Below are 27,446 nucleotides of genomic sequence, written 5' to 3' on the forward strand. Positions count from 1 at the left end.
TCTTTTCATCTGCATGTCAGGTACCTAGTGATTGAGCAAGTTGCACATTGGTCAGTGCAATTATAAATAATGCCGTGTGTTTCACACTTTCATTTCCTTTTGTTTGGGAAATGGCTGACTACGTCTACCTGACATTCCTCACCTCACATACTTTAAATTCTTTTTCTTGTGACAAGAACTTTTAAGATCTATTGTCTCAGCAACTTTCAACTATACAATACAGTGTGGGAAACCTAGTCATCTTATAACTGGAAGCCTGTACCTTTTGCTGCCCCTCCTCCCATTTCCTTTCTGCTCCTTTTCTTTAACTTTATTCCCCATTTCCTTCAGTCTCTTATAAATAACCAGACCGTGTTCTGCTCAGCTCATGCCTTCTACCTGGCTCAGCCATGGAGGGCAGGTTTGTGCCTGATCGTTTGTGCTGCTGGGTTTATACCTGCTGTCATTTTCAGGCTTCTCCCCAAAATAAAAGAGTGTCAGAGAAATGTCTGGTAGAAACAAGTTTATTACAAATCCATGAAATATGACTTGTATGAACATTCACATATGTGGCACTAATGTTCCTACAACATGGGGTGCAGGAAAAGATGTCAAAAAAGCCAGAAAAGTAACCCTTCGTTGATGCTTCCATGCCTCCTTCTCTGATGAAGAGAAGGACAGAGCTGGGGGTGCAGGAATGGTCCTGAAGGTGGTAAATCGTTTTTCCTAACAGGGAAGATGGCATCGCTCTTCCGACTTAAGTCATACTCTTAATTGTAATCTAAGTCAGCTTCTTACTAAGTCCTTAGTCATTAATGCACAGCACAGATGGTGTCTCTAAAGTATGACTACTAGCCAACCATGTGAGTAGCTATTAGTGAGAGAATCAGGCTCCACTCCCTGGAGATGCGCAGTGTGCTGTGGAGACTTGGGCTGGGACATGAGCCCAGTTAACCGGGGAACTTGGCTAAGCGACGCCGAGCCTTGGCCAGCCGCGCGAGCCGCTCCTTGAGGAACTTCCTCTTGTCGCTGGTGTCACTGCGCTCCTTCAGGAGCCATGCGTAGGTGTCCTTGTCCTGGAGCAGCAGCAGCATGTTCTTCTGCAGCTGCTGGCCATATGTCTGGAGGACGAAGAACTGGATGATCAAAGGGATGTGGCTGGAGATGCGGTTGCTGGCCTCCTGGAAGGAAGGGACAGTTCACAGAGTGTGGAGGGGACTCTGGCCTCACTGGGAGGGACCCACACCTGGCAGATGCAAGGTCCCCTGCCCGGGTGTCAGACACATCCATGTCCTCTGTGCTGGAGGCAGGGAGGAGCCCCGCCTGGTGCAGAGACTTCCCTGAGGAAGAAGGAATTCAGCCTGCCTTTCCTGAGGCCATTCCGCGGGATTCTGGACCTGCCCAGCTGGCCCCCGCAGCTGCACCAACTCCTTGAAATAAATGTCTTTATATGCATGCATCCCGTAGGTTCCGTTTCCCTGGTACACCAGGAATCTTACCACTGGCAATGTACCTTCCAGATAGATGATGTGTGAGCAAGGCTATTCTCTACACCGTCCCTGGATGGGCTGAGGATGGGAAGCAAAGTACGGCTGATCACAGGGGCTGGGCTCAGCACACTGAGTGCATGAAACAGGACTCTCAGTGCCAGTGAAGTGCGGTGGCAGCCCTGCTCTGGACTAAAGCAGAACTCAAGTGGGACAGTCCAAGGGCCCCTCAGAGAGGCCAGGTGCAGAAGAGTACTGTACTCATCTGACCTATGTGTGCAATTACATGTGTGTTGGTAAGCTTTCCCTCAGAGTTCAAGCAACTAGAAAAGGACTCATTCTGGGAAGGGAACTGCATTTTGAGAGAGAGTGTGTGTGTGTGTGTGCATGTGTACATGTGCTATGTACTCTAGAAAGCCCCAAGAGGTGGGCGAGTGGTCAGGCAGGCAGTGAGCCCGCTTGCAGAGAAGCCCAGAGCCCTGGGGCTGGCGTGGCTTGCCCTGCAGTGGCTCCCCTCCCATGTGAGCACGCCCCAGGGTCTGCGGGAGATGGGGCCAACCCTTAGTTTACAGCCCTGTGGCTCAAAGGGCGGCCTCCGTCCAGTAGCATGGGCATCCCCTGCGAGCCATGAGAAAGGCAGACCCGTGGCCCACCTCAGACCCGTGGCCCAGACCTGCATCTCACCAGAGAGCTGTGTGTGTGGGGTTTGAGAAGCTCTGCCTTAGCCTCAAACAGTGGAGCGAAGGGGTATCTGATGGGCCAAGAGATTCTTATTTGCCTCCCAAGAGGCTATGTGTTGTGCTCTGAGTTGTGCGTCTGGCCCCAGGGTGACGTGAATTGCCGTTTTCACATTATTTGAGTTGTACAGCAGCCATCAAAGCAAGGGTCCGTGAGCCACGCCGACTGGGCGGGCTGCCATCGCATCCCACACCGAGCCAAGGGATCTACCCACCCCGTCCTACTGAATATTCACAAGAACCCTAGGAGGAGATACCACCTTATGGAGAAGACAGCCAAGGCTCAGAGAGGTTAGGTAACTTGGCCAGGGTCCCACAGCTGGTCAAAATTAGATGTGAGTGGCTCTAAGCCACAACCTCCTCTCGCCTGTCTGAATTTTGTTGCATCAACAGAGGCTTATATGGGCTGAAGTGCGGTGCTGGCTGATGGTGCCCGGTGGACAGTACCAAAGAGGGGCTTTCAGAAGGGACGGGAAGGACGCAGCCCACCTTTCCGGGTTGCCTGCAGGCTCACCTGGTGGTAGGCTACCAGGTGCTGAAAGATCTCCGCCATGGACGAGTCTTCCGGAGGCGCACTGCCGAAGAAGGCCAGGCTGCTCGTTTTCTTGTTCTTCTTTTCGTCCTCTGTGTCCTTCTCTCTGACCTTCTGCAATGAGCTCTGATAGACTTTGTCCTGGCAGTAGACAATCTGCTCCATTTGGAAGTGAAGTCGGATCGACCTCTCGGCTTCTTTCTCCTGTTCTAACCTAATCTCTTCAATTTTGGACTACGGCAAAAGAAAAACAACCAAATTTCCCTCAAGGAAGTACCCTGGGCCACAGGAACACAGGCCCTCCTCACAGAGTCAGAAACAGCAGGTCCAGTGTCATCACCGGTAATGACATTATTAGTAAGCTTCACAAACGCACTAGACTATTTGCATCTCTAAACACACAATAAAGTTGAAATGATCTTAATCCAAGATGTCTCTTTTCTAGTGTCAGGCTTATACTAAGAAAATAGTAACATCTGGTTAGTTTTACCTTGGAAGTTCTGAAGAGGTTGAAAAATTCATCAAAATTCTTTTTTGAAACATCTGTGAAGGCAAGCCGGACCATATCTGATGAAAGAAAGACAGATGTCCAGAATTGGTAGATTCATTCATAAGCTTCATACTTTGCAAAAAAGAAGAGGATGAAGGGCCAAGAAACAAAGTTTCCCCCTCCTTCCCTCCATTCCTTCATCCGCTCCTCTTTCTCCCTGAAGGAAGAGGCATGCTTTTTGCTCAAGAACCCCTGGAAGAATTTTAAAACCTAAATGTCCCCTGGCATATTTGCTTGACATTTAAATTTTTTATCCTAAGTATAAGTAGTTGCAAAGAATGTAATTTCTGATAGGTCATAAACATATAAACATTTTACAGTAAAGCATTCAATCACTCTTTTAAGCACATCAGTAGAATCTAACTGTCCACATTACTGGTTTGAAAACAAATACATGAACAAGCTCTTCCTTAAATCAGAAAATCTGTTATCTCTTTTCATTTTTGAAACTCATATTTCCATTTGACTCCCCCATAGGATTTTATCCTAATATTAGGCACATATTTTTATGCTTGAAAATCTTTTATTCTTTATATTTTTCTGAAGCAGAAATAGACATATATATTTGTTTTCCAAATTTTTTTCCATGACTGTAACAGTCTAAGTCTTACAAATTTTCTTTGGGCGTCAATTAATACACAAATGATCAATGCAAGTACAGACTAGTCTATAATAATTAAGCATACAGGTAATTTTATTAGCTATACATCTCTTCATGAGCTGTTATGAGACTGTGCCCCAACCTCTACTTGTTCACAGATCCATGGGGTATTATTCATTTTTGCTAGAACAAGACAGTTGAAGCCACAGTGGGAATGGCATCAGCCAAGGAGGGGATCAAAAGGAGGAGCTCAACAACATTGTGGAAAACATGGTGCAAAGCACTTCCAGGAGAAGGGGGTGGCCAGCCCTGGAAATGGCTGCATTTCTCCTCAACAGGCTGCTGACCTAGTCACGCCTCTACGGGACAGCAGGTGTCCCACCCTGGATTCATACAGTACTTCTGAATGCCCGAAACACCTCCATAATGTAGACTTATTTAGCCATCAACCTTACTTCTCAGAGCTTGCAAAGAAATGCAGAATTCAGAGGCTGTGCAGCAACCACTGTGGTGGAGCAGAAGGGAAGGGTGCTATTTTAAGAAATAAGCAATTGGTCTTTGCTGCTGGCCGCTGACACAGAGCTCCTGAATCCTTAGCATTTTCTGGGTGGCAGGCGTGTCTCTGGTTCTAATGAACTGACTCTTGCTGGGCCCTTGGTAGCTTCAGAATGGGGACTGGTGGCCAGAAAGACCAAGCCTCGATTAGATACCTGGAGCTGTCAGCCCAACCTTCCCCAGCTCCCTAGCTTCCAGGAGAGGGGTGGGGCTGGGGATTGATCAGACTATGTGATCACTGATCAGACTTCCATAAAACCCCCTACATGACGGGGTTTGGAAAACTTCCACGTTGGCAGACACCTCCACACGCCAGAGGGCAATGCCCCCAGCTCCTCAGGACAGAAGCCTGGGCACTAGGTGCACCCCCGGAGCTTGCCCTGTGTGTCTCTCATTGCTTCCTTTGTAATAAGTGAGCAAGTGCTTTACAAGAAGCAAGTAAAGGGAGCTGTGCTTCTGTGTTCTGTGAGCTGGTCCAGCAAATTCGGAACCTGAGCGGGGTTGTGGGAACCCCGATTTGCAGCCTGACAGGCAGAAGCACAGGACGCAGGAGACTTGCACTGGCGTCTGAAGAGGGGGTGCTCTTGTGGGCCTGAGCCCTGAGGGGCGGGGTCTGTGCTAACTGAGTAGTTAGCCTCCAACCTGAATTGAACTGCACCCCACGTGGCGCCCGGAGAATCAGAGACCGGGCTGGCTGGGTGCTGGAAACACCCGTAAGGCGGGCTCTGAGGTTCAGGGCTGGCTTCGGTTCAGCCCTCTCCCTGCCCTAGAAATAAAATGCCTGAAAATAAAACCAAAAACTCACCAGTCACAGTGTGCAGCATATCGACAGCAGGCTCCTCCAGGGAGTGGATTTGCTGCTTTACAATAGTTTCAAACGTCCTGTAATTCACAAACCCTGGCAGCTCTCTGCCCCGGTACTGATTTTCAAATTTCTGGATTTGCTTATATATAGTTTCATAACCTACAGTAAGAAAGAACAGCTCTGGATTATTTTACAAAAATAACCTTGCAGGTTTTTCTAGACACAATGCCATTCTGGACTTTCTGAAAGCATGGGGTGTTCAAGAAAAAAATCGAATCTGGTTTGAAAATTGAAAAATACTTTGGGATTACAATAAAGAAACAAGATGTCAAGATAATTTTCCTTCGTCATCTCTAGATGGCAAGCACAGGGCCAGGGTACAATGTCAGGGCAAGACATATTCCTGACAAGGTACTGGGGCAGGAAATTTTGCAAATCATATTTGATTTTTACCAAAAAAGTTGTATCAAAGAGTATCATGACCTGCAGGTTCTTTAAAAAGTAGACAGCCATGCACACTGTGCGGAATCAGCTGCCCCTCACGTACTCATGGGCTGTCAGGGGTAGGAAGTGTTTGTAAGTCAAATGGGACCACAGAGTAACCAGGCACATGAGGTCGTATTAATGCGATGTGGGGCCACTGCTGACTGTAGGAAACACCTCGTCTTTTCTTTATACTTTTATACTTTTGGAATTCTTACTCATCAAACTAGCCTGTGGAGAAACACCTCCATTGGGGGTGGAAGTTCAGGAGGGCTCTGGTCCCTCTTTTAGAAGGACTGACCAGGGATGGTGGCCTGGGCATCCTCTCTCGGTCAGGAGGTTATTTCTCATAGGATATTTTTTTAAGTAGATATAATTTACATACTATAAAATTCACCCTGATGTGTTCTGTGCTGATTTTGAGTAAATGCACGAAGTCGTGCAACCATCACCACTAATTCTCAAACATTTCCCTCAATGCAGGGACCCGATACCCTTCAGCAGCCACTCCCTGTTTCCCCCTCTCTCTGACCCCTGGAAAGCGCTGCTCTGCTCTCCATTTCTGGGGATTCGCCTGCTCCTGACACTTCACATATGTGCAATCTTACAGCCCATGGCCTTTTGTGACTCACGTCTGTTCACTGAACACAATGTTTTCAAGGTTTACCCATGTTGTAGCGTGTGTCAGTACTTCCTGCCTTTCTATGGCTGAATAACATTCCCTGGTATGGTGTCATAAGATGAATTGTGCCTCCCCAGAATTCCTATGTTGGAGTCCTGGCCCCTGCTACCTCAGAAGGTGACTGTGTTTGGAGGCAGGCCCTTTCAAGGGGTTATTAAGTTGAAATGAGGTCCCTAGGGTGGGCCCTCCTCCAGTATGACTGGTGTTCTTACAGGAACAGGAGATTGAGAGGCACGCACAGAGGGACGACCACATAAAGACACAGGGAGAAGACAGCAACCTGCGAGCAAGGAAGGAGACCTCAGAAGAAGCCAGCCCTGCGCCACCTTCGTCTCAGACTTCCAGCCTCCCGAATTGTAAGAAAATTAATTTGTTGTTTGAGACACCCAGCCTGTAGTTCTTTGTTATCACAGACCTAGCCAGTTCTTACATGTGGATAGACCACATTTTGTTTATCCCTTTACCTGTTGATGGATATTTGAGTTGTTTCCACTTTCTGGTTATTATGAATAATGCTTCCAAGGGCACTCACACACAAGTTTTCATGTGAACAGATGTTTTCATTCTCTTGGGTATAAAACTGCCAGTGGAATTGCTGGACCACATGGTAAACTGTATGTTAAACTTTTTGAGACGCTTCCAGAGGTTTCCTGAAACAGCTGCATCGTTTACATTTACATCTCCTCCAGCAGTGTATGAGGGTTCCGACTCTTCCACATTCTCGTCAATGCCCCTTGTTATCTGTCTTTTAATTATGGCCATCCTAGTAGATGTGACATGGGATCTCATTGGGGATTTGATCTGCATTTCTCTGATGGCTAATAATATGGGAGCAGCTTTTCATGTGTGTATTAGCCATTGTGTATCTTCTTTTTGGAGAAATGTCTATTCTAATCCTTTGTCCATATTTAAATTGGATTTTTTGTCTTACTGTTGCTGAGTGGCAGGAGCTCTTTACATATTCTGGATACCAGACTCTTAGTAGATAGATGACTGACTTGCAAATATTTTCTCACATTCTGTGGGGTATCTCCCTGCTTTCCTGGTAGTATCTTTTGATGCACAAAATTTTAATTTTGATGAACACCAATTTATCTTTTTCTTTTGTTCCTTGTACTTTAGTTGTCTATAAAAACCACTGCCCAGTCCAGGGTTACAAAGATTTAAACTGTTTTCTAAGAGTTTTATAGTTTCAGCTCTTAACATTTGGTTTCTGACCCATTTTGAGTTTATTTTTGTACAGTGGGTGAGTCAGGGGTCCAATTCATTCTCTTGCATGTGGGTATCCAGTGATTTAGAACTGGTCATCTATTGGGAGGAATTCAGCATTAAAAAAAAATAAGCTATTTCCAAATGGGCTGTATGCCAAAAACACTTATGCCATAATTAGCTGGCTGAGCCACGCACGAGGGACTTGCAGAGGTACAGAACTGCTGTCCTCCGTTAAGGGGGCAAGAGGGTCCTTCCCTGACAGAACACACCACACAGCAGGCGTCCAACCCTCTGCTCTGTGGATTTAGGTCCAGAAAAGCTCATTTCTGGGACTGTGGAGACACAGCAAGTGACCATCCCAGAAACGAGCTTCCTGAACATTTCTCCATCAAGGAGAGATGTTATTTATCCCGTCCTACCCCCCATGCCCTCTGCCAAGGAACAAATGGGCTCAGAGTTGTGGCCTTTGAATCATGGGAACATGATGTGCCACGGAGAGCGAGACACACTGCTACGCGGCCCTGCGCACCCAGAGGAGAGGCGGACTCCTCAAGAAGCCGTGCTTGGCGTGGGCCAGTCAATCCGCATTTCCTTTCTGGGGTCTGTCTGCTGAAGTCAGTGCCCGACGCTCGCTGGCCCGAGCGCAGTGACTGGGAGCAGAGCAAACATGACTTCCCAGTGGCCAACTCCTTCTCTGGCCATCCTCGCCAGGCCCAGCACCTGCCTCCCTGGCCTCCAACTCAACCCAGCTCGGTCCCCTGGACTCACCTTTTTTGAAATTCCTTTCAATCACAATACTCCATTTGTGGAACTCCTTTCGGATTTGGGTAAACAGCCGGGTCTCATCTGGCCCGACGGATTCCTCCCCTTGTATTAAAGAGGTGATGTCTTGATTAAATGTATTGATTTTCTGTCACAGAAGAACACAAGTATAAGTGGAGATGTTCCAAATACAGGGGAGGTGGTTTGGAGGTGCGTGTGCTGAGGGTGGGCAGGTCGTTCTTTGCCACCCAACGCGCTGCAAAAGGATAACGCAAAGAAGAGGCTGTGGCGCTGGGCCACCCCACCCGCCTAGCTGCCTTCGAGGTCAGGATGGAGAGTCAGCGAAGGGAATGTGACCAGCCATCACTCCCTGCCTGCTGTCCTTCAAGCCCGGCACCCCCTTTTTGGTGCTAGGGGGGCAGATGGGTCTGGGTCAACCTCTGGGCAGTGGAGAAAGAAGTGCAGAGGGCACACAGCCCCTTTCTGGACAATGATGTCAGTCTCCAGCTGGACCCAATTGGCAGTACTCACATCTATGAGAAAGAACATTCTTTCATTTTCATCTTCTGGTATGTCCATCCCATACTTCTGTAGCTCTTCTGTTATTTTCTGGTGATTCTCCTTTATTTGGTTCTCTAGCAGGGGCAGAGATTTCTGAGGGAATAGGGAGTAATGGTAAGCCACACACATGGACAGGGAACGAGAAGGGTCCAGGCCCCCCTCTGCAGGGGCAGGGCAGCCATGCAGCACGTGGGAGGAGGAAGACTGTCCAGCAGGAGAGAGGCCTCATTAGCGGGCACCGTCCCCTCTGGCCCTCCCATGTCTCCGTCCTGAGGAAACAGCCTCAGAGCCACAAGGAGTCACCCACTTGGCATGGGTCCTGGGCCCTGTGAGGGCAACCCAAGGAATACCTCCTTCTGTGGCATTGCTACAGAACTCTCTGCTGGGTGATTAGAAAATGCCACTTGTCCAGTGGGTTCTGACAGAGTGGCAGTTGGAACAATTTGAGATTCAATGACTTTTATATTGTTAACAGATTATCAGGCACTTCTGTGTCCTGTCTCTAACAGTGCGGTGGACTGCAAGTGCTGGCTCGCTCCTCCACTGAAAACATTTCAAAATGCTGGCTGAAATGTCCAAAGCATCCTTTGAAATGAGTCAGTGAGCCGGCAGGTGCCTAATAGACCCTCAGAGGCCAAAGCCAGTGACAGTGGGTGTGCAGGGATGTGTGGGGAGAGCAGCAGGAAGCTGGATTCTGCTGGAAAGGCATCTGCAGGGAAGAAAACGTGAACTGATGTTTCAGGGCCTGACTTGGTGCTGGGACAAAGAATCAATCCTGGTAGGCTTGCTCGAGGTGGGAAATCTAATGAGCAAGCCCCTCCCTTCTGCATAAAGCTGGGACCCCAAAGAGCTTCGCTCTCATTATAATGGTAAGCTAGGAGCACCTTCCTTCCACCCCCAGTCCTGGGGACTGGCTGGAAGGCCAGGAATCCGGTGCTGAGTGTGTGGGGGAATAAAATCTCTGCTGAGAATCTGTAGCCACAAGCTGACCCTCCTATAGGTCAGCCGCCCAAACTCACACTCCCGGAGGGCTCCCCAAAACCTCAAGCTGAGAAGGTGAAGTGGCTCAGGCTGGAGCCCCTTCCAGGGGTCTTCCTCTCCCTGGGGACACCTATTTGGAACCCAGGCTTCCATAAATACTCACAGATCAAGTTTCAAGAAAGATAGGTTCATAATCAAAACTCCAGGGCAAGTCATTTAGAATGAAGGTCAGCAGAACCCAAGTCTGACATCAGAATCATCAAGCATAAAATACAACAGAAATACATGCAAAGCAATCTTCTGAAAGGATTGAAAATGTGAAAAAGCAAGAGACTGTCCAGGCAGATTTGAGAAAGAATGAACTCTGACGATGAGATTTGAAAAATAAATGAAATATATGACCAAAGTCAATCACCAGGACATGATGATAGTGGTTGGCGATGAGAAAAGAATAGCACAGGGCTCATAAGATGCAATTTTTAATTAGGCCACTTACAGTGAATCAGCATCCCACCCAAGATTCGGTCCTCTGACAAGCAACAGCCACACCTCCTGGGAGTTTGCTAGAAATGGCACATCCCAGGCGGCACTCCAGACCCGAGGTACCTGAGCCTGCATCTTAACAGGATGCCCAGAGGGTCTGTGTGCACACAGATATTTAGTCAGCCCACAAGCTTTAGCTCTGAGGGCTAAAGCCACAAGCTTGCAGGAGGCTCTTCAGAGAGGGGACAGGCGTGTGTGTGCTTACACAGATGTGCGTGATGAGTTCCACGGTCAGTTTGTCTGCCAGGCAGGGGACCGTGGCCCTTCCTTCCTCCAGAAGATCCCTGCAAGAGAAGACATGCACACATCTGCCTGGGCATGGCTGGGGAAGGCAGGCCGCCTTCTGCTGCGGGTCAGAGTCCAGACAGGTCCAGGTACTGCCCAGAGGACAGGATGGCTTGTGGTTGGGACCCAGCCCTGTTCAGAATTGGGCTGCATAGAATTATGACTGAATCTTAGTAATTCTGGATATTTTGGAGATGCAATAGAATGATCCCTTCCAGCTGGTACATTAAATGTGCGGCACGACATCTGACTATAGAATTGGTCTTAGTAAGTACACAAGGCCACCTACTTATGTTTTCCTGACACACACAAACCTTCCTGTGTATAATATGTGTCTAAGTATACATCACATATCTTGGCACAGGGCTTCGTAAGAATATACTGATGCAGTTCAGAAAGGTGTGTGGATGAACACTGACCTGGGGCATGGCCTTCCTGCCACAAGACGGGAATTTAACCCATGGGCTGCTTGGAGGAAGGAGCCAAGCCCTCTTCTCACTGTATCCAAATTTGTATTTGCAGTGTGTTATTACAGGGTTTTCAGGACAAAAAGCCACAAGGAAGCAAGAGTTTGGGCACCTATTTGCATACTTACATTTCAGTTTCCAGACCTGTCCATTTTTTAAATTTTGGTAAAATATACATCACATCAAAGTCATCTCACCATTTTTTTTTTACAGATTGCACATCTCACCATTTTTAAGTGCACAGGTGAGGGGCATTAGGTACATTCACACTATTGTGTAACCATCCCCACCATCTGACTCCAGTACTTTCCATCTTCTGAAACTGAAACTGTCCCATGACACATTAACTCCCCATCACCCCCGCCCAGCCCAGCGCCCACCATTCTACATGGTCCCATGAGCCTGACTGCTCTAGAGCCCTCCTGTGAATTGAGTCACATCATGGTACTTATCTTTGTGTCTGGCTTATCTCACTCAGCTTACATTTTCAAAGTTCATCCATGTGACAGCAGGTCTCAGAATCTCCTTTTTTTTTAAGGCTTATATTCTACTGTATGGATAGGCCCCATCTGCTTACTCAGATCATCTGCCGACAGACCCCTGGGTGGCCTCACCTTTCAGCATCTGTGAGTAGCATCGCCAGGCACAATGGTGTGTAAGCGTGTGTTCTGCACGCCTGTCTGCTCTGAATAGTACCTCTCCCCAGGCTCCTGGAAGAACTGCCCCTCCACATGCATGCACATGGTGGATCTCACTAACACCTCATAGGCACCTTGTGTTGGCATCTGATTGGCACAGCACTCTAATGGCTGAAACACAGTGAGTACTTACTCTGGTTTCTACAATCTCTGGATTTTCAACGTTTAGAAAGTTCCCAACTCTTCACTATTATTATGAGCAAATTCGTGCTGAATGCCCATGGGCAGACATCACTGCACACACACCTCTGATTACGGTCCTGAGTGGTACTCCCGGAGGTGGAATCTGAACCACAGGGATGCCTGTTCAAGATGCATTTGTATGTTACATGGCCCTGCATGGAGGTTGTGCGGCCCGCATGCCCTGTGGCAGGGCTGAAAGCACACACCCCTCCCTTCCAGCCAGCTCTGCATCTTCTCATGATTGTAAATCTAATGACTCACCAGCCTTTTCCTTTTTTAAAAAAATGTTGCCTTTGACACTGGGGCTGCAAATATCTTTATCCTTGAATTATGAAACATCCACCCTCATCTAGTCTTCTTTTTAAAATTTAATTTTAAAATCCAACTGATACTTCTTTTGGTATGATGTGTTAAGGGCACAATTTAACTTTTTTCCAAATCCTAAACAATTTTGTCAAAGCCATCGATTGATAATCAAACTGATGTAGCCGGGATTTGAAATTCCGCATTTATCATCTATCAGGTATATGTACCTGGATCTGTTTCCGGGTTTTCTACTTTTTTTCTATTCTGATGTATTTATATTTTTATTCTGGTTCCAGTACCATGTTATTTAAATTATCATAGCAAATGCCCCCTTGTTTGATTTTTTAAATTTATTGCTTGCAAACCCTTTTTTATTCTTCCAGGGATATTCCATGGTCATTGTCAAGGTGCACACACAATCACGCATATACTTCAAATGATTTTGGACGACGGGCATTTCCCCAGAAAGGACGGAGGTCCTTAGTGTCCTTTTACCCATGGGAAAGTGCAGCAGGGCATACCTGAAATATGGGTTGTCCTCAAAGAAGGCTCTCTCTTTCTTCAGAGCCTCAGCCAGGCTCAGCTGATCTTGGATGTCCTGCTGGCCCCGGCACTTGACGATCATGTAGCCCTTCTTCAGGTGGCAGACGAGGTTTCGTACCACATCCACTACCTTGTCCTCGGTGCCTCTGTCCACAAGGTCAGGCTTTGTCAAGATTCCTGTGGGCCGGGGCCTTCTGATCAGAGAGCATTCACGGCTCCCTTCCGCCCAGGGGCAAGCAGAGCCCCAGTCTCGGGGGAGAGCTGCAGCTCGGACGGTGGAAGGACGTGCCCCATGAGCGGCTCTGGGCGCTTTGCCCTGTCTCTGCCCTCCCACCTTTCATCTTCCCTGCCCACGAAGGGCTCATTCTTTGAGGTGGTGGCCCTCACACTCACTGTCCCGCAGAGTCCCCCAAGGGGAGTCTTCTGACGCGGCCTCACGCCCTGCCCTGGGGACTCTGATTCAGGATGTGCGGTGAGGTCGAGGGTTTTGCACTTCCACAAAGTCTCTGGGTGTTTCTGCAGGTGGGGCCTGGCCCACACTTGGAGAGACACAGGGTGGGCCAGGACCAGCTGCATCATTTGCAGGGCCCACTGCCCAGTGAACAAGGAGGAGTCTCTTGTGCACACATCGCAACAGGCAGCGGCAGGGTACTACACCACTGGGCCCTTCTGCATGCGGGCCTGTGTGCCTGCCCAGGTCACACCTGAGGTCAACAGTGCCCCCGGTCCCTCTGCCCTGGCCGAGGGATTCTCGTTCTAGGCATGGCAGGTGGCAGGGTGAGCGAAGGGGGAAAGCCCACACTAGGGAGGGTGTAGCAGGAAGGTGCAAGGGCCCGGGGCCGACAGCACACTGGGCACCTGCCCACATTGGCTGCCTCTGCCCAGATTTCTTGGGTTGTGTCAGAGTAAACTGCCCCTCCTTTCAGCTGCTGTACTCAGGTTCTCTGCTACTTACAACCAAACATGGTCTTTTTCTCTTAATAGGAAAGTTACTATGTCAACCATTTTTAAGCGCACAGCTCAGGGGCATTAAGCATATTCACACTGATGTGTGACCATCACCACCATCCATCCAGGACTTTATCATCTTCCCCAACTGAAGCTCTGTCCCCATTAAACACTAACTCCTGTTCCTTCCCCCTGCCCCTGCGCCACCATCTGACTTTCTGTGTCTGTGAATGGGATTGCTCTAGGGTCCTCGTATCAACGGACTAATATGGTATCTGTCCTCTGTGTCTGGCTTATTTCACTCAGCATCATGTCTTCAAGATCCCCCATATTGCAGCAGGTGTCAGAATGTCCTGCCATCTTAAGGCTGAAAAGTATTGCACTGTGTGGAAGCCCAAGCAGTGTTTATCCAGTCATCTGCCTTGGACACTTGGGATGCTTCTACCTCAAAGGCATTGTTAACTGATGTGATTTGCTTTCTGATTTGCCCTGCACCCTGAACCCAGCATGCCTTTTATAAGCAGGGAGACAGAGGTTAGAAGCCCACCTGTAGCCAATAAGAGTCACTGTGGCCCATCACATCTGGCTTTCGTGGGTGCCACACCTGCACCTGAGCAGTTACGTGCCAGGGGCAGGCCCTCCACCCTGAGCGTGTGCCAAGATACACCCATTTGCATTCAAGGGATGCATTTCCACTATCAGACCCCCTACCACTCTTGTATTCTTCCTCTTCTTACCTATGGTCCTGTCTCCATCAGGGTCCACCTCCTGAGCCATGCTCAGTGCTTCAGTGGTGGCGATGTCCACGTTGCTGGGGACCACCACCAGGTTGATTGTCTCCTGCTTATAGATATACTTCCTGATGAGGGCCTTGATCTGTAATAAAATGAGAGGGCGTGAGAGTTGAGACACAGCCTGACTTTGCACTTGCTTCAGGCCCTCGGAGTCCCAGGGCTACTTCCCCTGAAGAAATGAGCCCACAGCACAGGCCTGGGGGCCCTTCCCAAGCCAGAGTCAGAAGAAACTAAGTTCTCTGTGGCAGAACTGAAGCTCTGGGGTCAGGGAAAACCACGAGGTCTTAGCTCATGAGCTATCTCCCCAGACCTCAAGACTGACAGTCACAATAAAAAACATCTGCTGAAGACATGCTTGACTGTTTCTTACATCTTTAATCCATAGGGTGAGGTTCACTGACACAGGAATATCATCATATGCTCTCTCTCCTCACAAATCCTCCTCACAAAAACCCCTTCCCAATACAGGCTAGTTCAGATATGCCACATAATGTAACTGTAATAAAAAATGAGTCACCACATAAAACACAGGATGTGCACAATGCATCTCCAAATGGCCTGCTGGCCTCACTCTCCCCAGAGAAGATTCCATCTGATTTGGGGGATGGGATTGTAACAATCGAGCTCTCCAACTTTCCCACCCACCCCTCTTAATGTCCCCTCTTCAAACTCAGCCCAGAACTCACTGTGGCTAGAATACACGCCCCCATCCCCTGCCACAGCCCGGGTCAGGACAGAGCCTGATGTTTCACCTGACGTCCGATGTCGGCTGGCTGGTTGCCCACAGCCACCCTGGTGATGCCAGGAAGGTCTATCAGGGTCAGATCCGGGACGTGAGGGGAGCTGATCTCCAGACTAATTAGCTCGTGACTGATCCCCGTTCCTTCCCCAGCAATGGAATTCTGGGCTGCAGAAAAGGGGAAAAAAAACCTGAATAAATCTTAGGATGGAAGCATCTCATTACAGCAAATTCTCTGAAAGCACCTTCTACCTGCTGTGATTCAGGGATAAAAGCATGTTTGGAGCAGATTCATGACTAAAATTAGAGCTAAAATGCATCTCAAAGGATAACTTAGTATTTTCCCTGCCAGTGGCCAGAACTGTGTGCAGAGAGGCCTAGTGAAAACATGTCTAAAGACGACACCTAAGTTTGTAGTCCAGACCTAGGCAGAGCCGAAAAATTCTTCCTGTGGTCACACCCAAATCCTTCCAATCGATGTCATTAGGAAATTAACAATGAAGTAAAATTCAAACAAATCAGAATCCACGGGGACTCCTAAGACATGACTTGGGAATTTAGGGGGCACATGCGTGTCTCAGACATGATGAGCACTGGCTGCTGGGACCCATTATGAAAATTTCCAGATACTGCTTTATTTCGTCAGACTGTTCACGAATATCCTTTACTCCTTTCCACCCAGAATGTCTTTTTGGAATGTTTTAGACCAGTCAGGAACTCAGAATTGCAACAATACCAACAATGGCATGTGCAGCACAATATGCTAATTGTTCCCCCAACACCCATTCCTGGGGAGCCATTTGTGAGAATAAGTCTGGCCCGTGCGGAGTGTGTGAAAATGTGCAACTTCCAGAAAGTGTGCTTCAAAGGCAGGGACATGCCCTTGGACCTTGTCCAGCTGGCTGGAATGTGGATTTGCTGACCGAACCACGAGGGGCCCTTGAGAGCAGGGTCCACACACAGTGGAGAAACCCTAGAAGCCAGGGTTCCTGGCACTGGAACCCCCAAACCAACTCCGGTCCACCCATGTGCAGGCTTCATGAGAGGGAAGTAAAACTGGCACATTGTTTAAACTACTGCTTGCATAAATGGCCTCGATACCCCCTCCCATCCCTGCACACATGCTACTTTACAGAGCAACTCTGCTGCTCCTCCCACGGGGAGTCTATTTCCCCACAGGGGGCTTTCCTACATGACTTTCTTTAAGCCATGAGGTCTTGCCCTCTCCTGCTGCTGTGAACCCTTCCATCGCGACGTTAGAAAGCCCAGCCCAGCATCCGGGAGGACGATGGATCACATGGGGAGAAGGCCTGGTCATTTCAGCTGAGGGTTCAGATACGCGACCAAGGCCATCCTAGACTGCTGCTCCAGTCAAGACAGCCCAGAGGAAAGGAAGGGACCAGCTGATCTACTGACTCATGAGAAACAAACAGTTCCAAGCAATGAGGTTTTGAGATAGGTTTGTTACACAGCAATGACTGGCTGACACACACAGTGATTGTGCCTTTCCTGCCCCAACCTCAGCCCAGCAAACACATGATTGTAAAACAGTCAGTAAATGTGAATTAGTGCTTCCACCTTTATAAAAGTCAAGCCCATTCTTTCCTATTGCTGAATATCAGTTCATGCCACTTTTGTACCCTCTCCAAATGACTGAAGTTTAACTATGTGATGCACTAGGAAGAAATTAAAGTCAATAAGAAGAAAGTTATTTATTCATCTCACTCACACTTAGCAGTGGCCAACCGTGTCATTACTTTGTCCTTATCTACTTCAAATGCTATTTCTTCTGTTGGATGTTTCAGACTGATAAAACAGTCTGTGTGGTTTGTACTTACTGAGACCTCCCATAAATTAGCCTATGCTTGGATTATGCAAACACATGCATTTCACTCTTGGAGGAAAAGATCCAGCTCTGGATAGGGATTGGTGATGACCCAAGCAGCATTTTGGAATGGCTTTTTACCAGGTTAACAGGGGAAGGGTTCCCTGGCCCCACACCCCAACTTCTCATCCATCAGATCTGTGGAGTGGGGAAGCCTTTGAATAAGGGACAGATATTCCATACTTGGAGGTAAGCTATAATTTTAAAATTCACATTATTCTCCAGTGCTTATACACTAAGCAAAAGTTACTGAGGTCAGATTATGTCCAAAACACTGTTGTGTTATTACACATTGTTATATACACAGTGTTATAACATTAACACTGTTCTTAATGAGGGTAAATAAAAGAAAAGCAAATACAAGAGAGTTGATGTGAAGAAAAAAGTGGGAAGGGTGGGCTTCCAAGGAAACAGGTCAGGCCCAGAAACAAGAAGGTGGGAAGTCACAGGATTTTTACACCTACCCACTTTACATGGCTGACCAGACATCCAAATAGGTGATACATACCTCTATTGATTTCCCTCTCCACCTCTGAAGGATCTGAAAGCTCGGCCTCAAAGTCCTGGTAACTGACTTTGCCTCTCCACGTCTCCTCATTCGTGAGCTTTTTCAGTTTTAGCACCAGAGGACATCTCGTGACAATACCTAGAAGTTCACATCCACATCAGTTCTATGTTCTGTTCTCAAAAGTTCTGTAGGGTGGCCTTAGACTAGAGTTTCTCACACTTCTATAATCTGGGGAGACTGCTAAAGTAATCCACTTTCTGGCCTCCCCCTCTGATACCCTGATGCATTATGTCTGGGGTAGTCTCAGGAACATGCATTTGAATACATACCCTAGGTGGTTTTTTTACTCACTAATGCTTGAAAGCCAACACCTTAGGCTTCTTGCTTCATCTTGTTCTACCATCAGCTCGGATGGTGAACTGCAGTGGAAAGCCCCTAAACTTATTCAAACATCCTCCACTATCCCCCACTCTACACACACCACTCCCATCTGGAAGGCATTCTGCTCCCTCCAGGCCACCTTACTACAATCCCCCGACTGTAAATTCCTTCCAAATCCCACACAAATCCCATGTCTGACCTGTATTTCAAGACCCATCCTCAGACCTGCCCTTTTCCCTTGGGTTCCCATTGATGTCCTTGGCTTTGAAGCTCAAACAGCATCATGAACCGGTGCACTGATCTTAACCTCCCAGACGGAGAAAAGGCTCTTGAAAAAAGGCTCCCGAAGGACACCCATGTGCACACAGTTCTGGGCTGAGGACCTTTTACTCATACCTTCCACAAGTGCAGGTTACAAATGATCCCCAGAGAATGTGTGATGAGAAGGTGCTATGGGCTGAATTGCATCCCCCTCCACCCAAATTCCTATTTGCAGCCCTGACCCTCAGTGTGACTGTATTTGGAGATAGGTTATTTCTTTAAAGAGGTAACTCAGGTTAAATGAGCCCATGAGAGTGGGGACCTAACCAATGTGACTGGCATCCTTATAAAAACAGGAGACACCAGACATGTGCATATATAGAGGAAAGGCCACAGGAGGGCATAATGAGAAGATGGTCAACTGCACATGGCGAGAGGCCTTGGGCAAAACCAACTCTGCTGACACCTTGATCTTGGACTTCCAGCCTCCAGAGCAATGAAAAATAAATTTCTGTTGTTTAAGCCTCCCATTCTGCAGTATTTTGTTTGGCAACCTGAGCTGACTAATACAGAGGGCAAGTTCTTACCACTGCCTCTAGGCAGGGCGACTCCCGAAAGAGCCTCCAGCACAGAGCTCTTGCCGGAGCTCTGGTCCCCGATGACGGCGATGGCAGGCAGGGCCAGGTCCTGCTCCACGCCCAGGGCCCGCAGGGAGTCGATGAGGTCGATGCAGGGGCGCACCTTCTCCTCGTACTGGCTACACAGGCTCATCTCATCCCTCTGGAGAAAGCAGAATCAGAGAATTCTGTCTTGGCCTGCAGGTCATGTTCCATCAAAGATGGACAACTTCAAATGGCCTAATATTCAGGTTACTGGCATTCCCAAAAAAGAGTGGGAGAGGAACAGGAAAAAAATATTTGAAGAAATAAGAGAACTTCCCCAAACTTGATGAAAACTATTCACCCAAAGATCCAATAAGCAAAATGAACACCAAGCATAAGGAATTTAAAGTAAACTACATCAAGGCACATTATAGTCAAAGTGCTCAAAACCTGTGATAAAGATAAAATGTTTAAGGCAGCCAGAGAATGATAAGTTCATATAGAGGAACAAAGATGAGATTTGCATCAAATTTCTCATCAGAGGCAATGTAAATGAGAAGACAGTGGAGCAACCTTTTAAAAATACTGAAAAAACACATCAATTAAGAATTCTATACCTAGCAAAAATATCCTTTAAAAAAATGAAGGCAAATAAAGACTTTTTTAAACATAAAAATGTGAATGGCTTCATCCCCAGCAGACCTGCACTGCAGAAAATGTTAAAGAAGTCCTGGCAGAAAGAAAATGATATTGAATGGAAGCTATATCAGAAATGGTAACTATTATATACTTACATATTTTTTTATTACCTACATATCTTTAACTGTTAGATATTTAACTATTGAACAAAAATAACCACAATGTATTGTTGGATTTATGAATAGGTAAAATTAAAATTCATGACAAAAATAGCATGAAGGCTGGGAAGGGAGAAATGGAAGCATACTATTTTAAGGTTCTTGTTTAAACATTAAAGAGTATACTATCACTTGAAGGTAGACTTGATAAGTTAACGATATATATTATAAATCCTAAAATAGTTACCTTAATAAGCCAAAAATTGAGATAAAATGAAATTATGGAAAATGCTTTGCTAACTCAAAAGAAGGCAGAAAAAGAGGGAAGGGAGAATGAAAATAGATTGGGCAAACAGAAAACAAATAGCAAAATGATTTTCTCAAACTTAATTGTATTAATTACACAGTAAAATAAATGGTCTAAATATTTCTAGGATAGTCAAAATTACTTTGAAAAAGAAGAACAAAGCTGAAGGACTAACATTACATGAAATCAATAATTATTTTAAAGCTGAAGTGACCAAAACAATGTGACACCAGTGGAAAAAGGAGAAGGGGAAGAATGGCACAGAATACATATTGCAGAAATAAACTGACACATGTATGAATGTGATTTTTGACAAAAGTGCCAAGAGTATCAGTGGAAGAAGTGCAAGCTTTCAACAAATGGTGGTGGGACAACTGAACATGTAATATGCAAAAAAAAAAAAAAAAGAGACCTTGTATCTATATGTCATACCATATGCAAAAACAATTAATTCACAATGGGCCATAGACCTAAATGCACAACCTGGAACTACAGAAGTCCTAGAAGAAAACTGAAGAAAATATTTGTGACTGCGTTAGGTGAGAATTTTTTAGATATGGCCCCAAAAGCACAATCCATAAGAGAACCAGTTAAACAAGACCTCCTCCAAATTGAAAACATCTGCTGTTTAAAAATGACTGTTAAGAGAATGAAAAGACAAGCCCATCATATGGGTGCAAATGTCTGCAAAGCATATATCTGACAAAGGACTTGTATCCATAATATATAAGGAACTCTCAAAATTCAACAACAAGAAAACAAACAACCTGATTAAGATCATCATTTGAGAAAATAATTTTGTTACCCTTTTCTTTTTAATTCCTATTTTTGTGTATATTTTATAAAATACATAAATTTTACTAGAATAATTGCCTTATGTCATGATGAGAAGTTATTTGTATTTTGATCCAGGCAAATCTTTGTTATAGGGGACTGTCCTGGGCATTGTAGGAGGTTTAGCAGAATCCCTGGCCTCTGTTCATCCCTCTATTCATTGGTCACCCTGAGATGACACCATGTAAATATCTCCAGACACTGCCACATGTTCCAAGAGGTAAAAGTGACTCTGGTCAAGAATTACTGCCTTACAGAACACATGGATACAAAATTCCATATATAGGGAACACTGGAAATTTTCTGCAGAGAAAGGGGTGCACACTGACAAAGACTCCCTTGACCAAACTTTAGTGAGGCTCCCTTGAGTCCTTTTCTCCACGAGGCTTTTCCTAAGCCCAGACTTAGAGAATACTGCTAAGCCAGTTCATCCAGAATTCCCTTACCTTTAACAGCTAATTAAGTTCCTTCCCCACTTCTCTTGATCCTAACCAAGTTCCTCTTAGTAATTCTCTTTCCTCTCCCTCACCCTGCCTGCTGACCGCAAATCCCCATTTGTCCTTGTATTCTACCTTGAGCTCAATCTCTCTCCTCTACTGCACCAGTCTTGAGTTATATTCTCCTTGCCATTTTTAACAAGGGCCCAGCGCAATTTTTTTTCTCTATAACAATACTTAAGAAAGGTTTGCAGCACCTCTCCAGAAGGAAAGCCCCATGGTGGCCATACGGAAACCTGGCTGTACCTTTGTACCCTTCAGTAGCCTGAGTCTCAGCCCTCTTACGGGTTCTTTTTGTTTTCATCTTTATATCATCCATTCACAAGAATTTATAAAACATGAATAATAATTAGCAAATATGTACCAATCACCTGGGTTGAGAAAACATATACCATTGGTTACCTTCCTTCTATTACCCTTTGTCCCCCTGAGGGCCCCCTATTCTGATAACCACATTCTTGCTATTCTTTAGTTTTACTACCTCTCCATCTTTCCTGATGCAATACATGGGCTATTGTTGCCTGTTCTGGAACTTTATATAAATGAGATGATACTGTGTATTTCCTCTATGGCCTGACTCTGGTTCACCGTTTTGTTTTGGACTCAGCCATCTTGCCTGGACCTCCAGCTCTTCTTCCTCTCTGTTCTGTAGAATTTTGCCACATAGGCATCCCGCCACCTAGGTGTGCACTCCACCGCTCATGCACTTGGGTGGACCCCAGGTGTTGCTGTTATAAACAATGCTGTATGAACATGGCTCCCAGGGGTATGTGAAAGAGTTTGCATAGTGGTTTCTCAAACTTAGCATGAAGCAGAATCCCCTGGAGGGCATATTTAAGTGGTGGAGGTATGTGTGGGTGATCATTTGTGTTGAAGCACACTAGGTGATCTGACGCTGCTGGTCTCTGGACTGCACTTTGAGCACCAGGGTCTACACCTAGAAGTGGAATTGTTGGACCTCCAAATGCACCCTGTTCAACTTGACTGGAAAAGGCCAAGCTACAGCCAAGCAGGTGGTCTGCGTGGTGTGAGCTCTCACGGTTCCATTTCTTGCAGGTTACACAGCCAGGCAAGAGGAAGGCAGCCATACTGGGGTCTTGGAAAGATGGGTAGGCCTTCTTACTTTTCTATGTCCTTCAATATGGCTCTTAATGTGGTTTAAAATATTGTTATTATAATATCTTGGTATAGTAACAGGGGTAACTACACTTACTGTGGTGAACATTCAGTAGTTTCATATAATTATCAAATCACTATGTTGTACATTTAAAACAAATATAATATTGTATATCAACTATATTCCAATAAAAAAAAACCTATTAAAAATTAAGAAAATATTGTTTGACATCAATTATGAAAATGGAGTCAACTTGAAAAAGGCTGGTGATCCATGGCTTCAAAACAGGTAACAGCAGTACACAGAGCTCCTCTGAGTTCCTGGACTCTGCCTGCATTGACTCCTGTTAACAGCCACACAAAGCAAATCCTATTATTATTCCTGTTTTACAAGTAGAAAACCAGGCATATAAACCAGGGAGGAATAACCGCCCAATATCATATATCTGGAAGTGTCTGTGTTGGAATCAAATTCAGGTCAGACTAATTTTAGAGGCCAGGTTTGGTTCCCACCAAATATGTCTTGATTCTGGGGGAAAAGACACCTCTGAGCTTCCCTGTGTGAATGTCGCAAAGACGCCTCGGAGGCCTGCAGCTGGAGACTGAGCCACGTGGGCCCCTGATAACACAGGGCTCCCTGGGCGCTGGGCCTGGGCCAGTCCTTGCAGGAGGCAATCACCATCTCGCCTGGATTCCCAGGCTCAAACTGCAAGACAACCAGCATCAGCTAAGGCAAAATGTCTATGTTTGACTGCAAGACAGACCCACATGCAACGCATAGAGATGAGGCAGCAGGCATGTTAGGGCGGCAGTGGTGTGGCTGCATAAGAGAGCTGCCTTCAGACATAGCTCATGTCCACACAGAGGGGGATTTTCAGATAGCAACTTACTTTTTCCTGATATTTCTCTGCCATATCCACATCTCCATTTGGTAATACATGATTGCAAGCAGAAGCTGAATCAGGTTTTGTATTGTTCAGTTCAGAGTTAACCATCCTCTTTTTCAGTTCAGCTTAAAATCAAGCAGATCAGGGAGAGCACAATTCAGAAGCTGGGTGCATCAATCCCAGAGCCAAACCCACCTCTACACATCCTGGGACGCACCATGAGCTCATTAGTGGTTAGTGACTGGTAAAGAAATGCCAGGGGCACTCCAAGAAACCAAATGTCCCATAAGGACAAATGGTGGCTCCCGGCTCACAGGACTTCAAGAATACGCGGCCATACCCCACAAGGTTATTTAAAACTAGGTTTTTCCTGCCACAAGTCTGGGTTGAATATCAAAAATGTTTTCACCATAAATTTAAATGGTGGCAAAGGATGAAACTTCTGACACATATCTAAAATTCACATTTAAAAATGAAATTATTGTAGAACTATTTCCAACAGAGCCAAGGGAATATAAGTATTACAATACTTTGATACCCAAATCTATAATTTAAAAAGAATACATGAACTCTTAAGTTCTTTTACTCTGTTCCTTTTCACCCTTGACTTCATATTTTTGTTTCATATATCCTATAATTTTGTTTCATTTTAATTCTAAGGTAAACACACAGTGTATGTTAATGTCATTCACTTTATTTTATTTTTTCCAGTTACTGACCAATAGTTGACTTACATTGCTATATATGTTTCAGGTGTATGCATGATGGTTTGATTTATAAATGGTGAAATGATTACCATAGTTAAGTTCAGCTCACATCTATCTCCTCATATACATATATTATCATTTTATTTTGGAAAGCATTTAATTGACCACTTTATCATACTTGTCTGTACCCAAAAATTGCATATGTGTACATTTGAAATTCATTTTTAAAAATGTCTAGGGCAAGTCTCTAAACATTAAGTTGTATACAGCTAATAATCTTGGACAAAAGTAAATTAAAATTTTCCCTTTAGTTTAAATAAATATTATAAAAAATATAAAGCCCCTACTTACCTCCAATACACCTTTTTACTTGATGATGTGACGTTGACTAGTTGGATGGAAACGCAGAGCTGTTCTCCTACACCTTGAAATCATACAAAACATATAAAAACCAAAACCAAGGAGAATAAATGAGAATACTGTTCCAGGTATGTTTTCATTGCTTAGATTGGTTGTGTGATGAAGCAGATTCATAGTTCTCGGGATCCTTTCCATAAATTTTGAGTATTTTAATTCTAAGGTAAATGGATAAGGCACAGAGCCTTGCTGTTAATTTAATACCAGAACCAACAATTTTTTTCTGATGCTCTCTGTGCTGTTTTTCATGGGACCCTCCCCCCAGGAGCTATGCAGTCTTCTTCAATACTGACCCATTAAAGGGCAAGGTTATAGAAACAAGAGGCAAAGAGGAATGCATTCCTTTCACTGAAAGTGGGAGGTAGGTGATTTTGAAAGGCAATTGATTTTAAAGAATCCTTAGGAATCTGGCAGTCCGAAAATTTATTCCCTCCACCCCCTCACCAGGCTTTTGGAAAGACTGTGTGCCCAGGGGGTCCCAGCCCATGTTGAAGACCACAGCCGCCTCAGTTGGCCTCGCTGCACCCAGGCAGGTGACATCATTGGTCCTCGGGGCTTGCACCCCTGTGACCACTCGTTGCAGCTGGATCAAAAATAGGACTTTGTGAATAGCGTCCCTCCCTCTGTTTTGTAAACTGAAATTCCTCGAAAGCAAAAATCTTGTGGGTTTTGTCTGTACATCTTAAACGTTTGTCCCTTTCTTAGATCATCTTTGAAAATCAGCGTGGGTTTCAGGAGCAGGGCAGTCTCCGTAATTAAATACAGTTTCTTCTTATTCATGACCCTCAGCACCTAGACGCCGTTGTCATGCCGACCTGAGTGCGTTCACCGATGCTGGCTCTGGCAGAGTCAAGCGCCTGGCTGCTCACAAAAGGTCTGATCCGTGTCCGGGGTTTGAGGACAAGACAGCAGGGAGTTCCGGGGCGGGAGGCGGGAGCCCCACCCCCCAGCTCTCCTTTCTCCCGCTCTTACCTTCCTCACTACTGCACACCCCCGTCGGTGGAGGTGGGGTCACTGTCCCAGGCTCTCCTCTCCCTCCTAAGGCTGGGGTAGGGAGGGGAGAAACCCAGGTGCAGTAGGACTTTCCCATTCCTGCGCAGGGCAGGTCTGTGTCCACCCAGGCAGGCTCCACCTGTCCATGGGGGTGGGGCTGGCTGCCCCTCCACTTCAGATTAGTTTCGTTTTTGAAATAATCCTCGCAGGATTTACATTTGCTTTTTCTCTTGAAAGTGTTCTGCCTTCCTCAAACCCTCTGATGTTTAAACTTTTCATGGTGAAAGGGAGAATACCCTGTACTTTAGATCCTACGCTCTCTGCCCGGCCAGCCGAGCTGAGCGCCGGGAATGTGGAGAGCCGAGAGCCTGCCTGGGAGTGGGGGCGTGCCCACGTCGGGAGGGCGGAGAACCCCGGCCCTTGGGTCTGTTGCAAGGTGAAAGGGCAAACTCGCTCAGACGGTTTAGGAGCCAGTCGGGCTGACGGCTGAGGGTTAGCATCACGTGACCCTGCTTCCATCAGTGGATCTGACCAAATAATTCCAAGAACCCCACCTGCAAGGCCAGCAGCCTCCCGCGGTGGGGAGTGCAGGTCCCGGCAGCGCCTGGGTGCCCTCTGCCGGCTCCCAGGCCTGTCTACCTCCCTCCATCCGGCAAGCTCAGTGTCCCCCAACTCGGTGGCGCCCGCTACCCAAGCTCAGCGGAAGGGGGTCCGCGGGCATCTCCCCACACTCACGGCGCACTTGTGCGCATGCCTTGTCTCTCCCAGCCCTGCCTCCCCCACCCCACGGCTCCGGTACCGACAGCGTCCTCGCCTGAACCCTCCTCTCGAACCTTCTATTCATCAGGATTGGCATAGACGCCTTGTCTCTGAGCTTCCAACCCCTCACCCCCTCACCGGACTGCTGACTGTCCGGTTTGCACTCCTTCGCAGGAAATAGAAAACGATGTCAATGATGATGGGCGTTCGGGGTGGGCTCCGAGGCCGCGGCAGCGCAGGTGAGAGTTCCCCAGTGCGCTCCCCCTTAATCGGCTCCCTCGGAGAGCCCCTTCCCTCGCCCCCTCCACCTTCCCACCTCCTCAAGCAGAAAAGCCGCGGGACCCCGCGGACTGTTCGTGGTGGGTCCTCGGGAACCCAGCAGCCTGGTGGCCCGAAGGGGGATCGGCCGCGCTCCGAGCCGGCCGGCTTCGCTCTGCCATCGTCACCCCCGTAACCACTACCGCCTGCGCCCCTGCGCGCACCCGCCGCGGTGGGCCCCGCAGCCAGCCGCCCCAAAGCCTCTCCGAGCCCCTGGCCGGCTGGGGGGTGCGCGGACCCTGCAACGCGACACTCACCTGTCACCGCGCCGCGGCGAGTGCGCGCCGCCCGCGCCCCTCTGCTTTATGCAGCTCCAGCACCGCCCCTCGCTGCCAGCGCCGCCCCTCGCTGCCAGCCCGCCCCCGGCCTCGGAGAAACGAAACTCCTGGTCGCCAAGGATCCAGGCGTGGAAGGGCCCAGGCTGTGGACCTCGGCAGAATCGAAACCGAACCCTAAGGAATGCCCCCTTCCCGCCCCCACATACATACGCAGGCCTGAGCTCAGCCTCCCCGGGTGCCCTTAGCCTGCGCCGGTGCCAGCAGCATCGAGCTCCCTCGGGCCCCACCCCGCACCAGCTGCATCAGAAACTCGGCGGCTGCGTCCAGTGGCCTGGGTTTTCAGGCCCTTCTGGTGATTCTGCAGCAGTTTGAGAACGGCTGCTCTAATGGCCTGTCGTGGAAGCTGAACTACAGCCTTAACTAGCCCGTCAGTTAATCCCTGGTGTTCCAAAGATGCACTGATAAC

At 47.2% G+C, this 27,446-nt stretch overlaps 1 protein-coding gene across 1 annotated transcript; it reads right to left on the reverse strand.

Moving 5' to 3' along the window:
* Positions 1-487: 487 nt before the first annotated feature.
* On the reverse strand, positions 488-27,090 carry MX1 (MX dynamin like GTPase 1). Its single transcript, XM_037014834.2, has 15 exons — positions 26,960-27,090; positions 24,567-24,639; positions 23,512-23,633; positions 19,056-19,248; positions 17,827-17,964; positions 15,447-15,601; positions 14,638-14,776; positions 12,931-13,129; positions 10,676-10,754; positions 8,917-9,039; positions 8,392-8,533; positions 5,247-5,405; positions 3,226-3,302; positions 2,718-2,969; positions 488-1,160 (listed from the first exon to the last, which is right to left on the reverse strand). Exons 3-15 carry the CDS (start codon positions 23,614-23,616, stop codon positions 930-932), a joined length of 1,992 nt encoding a protein of 663 aa, XP_036870729.2. The 5' UTR covers positions 23,617-23,633; positions 24,567-24,639; positions 26,960-27,090; the 3' UTR covers positions 488-929.
* Positions 27,091-27,446: the final 356 nt, after the last annotated feature.

Source organism: Manis javanica, chromosome 3 (genome assembly GCF_040802235.1).
Source record: "Manis javanica isolate MJ-LG chromosome 3, MJ_LKY, whole genome shotgun sequence".
NCBI lineage: Eukaryota > Metazoa > Chordata > Mammalia > Pholidota > Manidae > Manis > Manis javanica.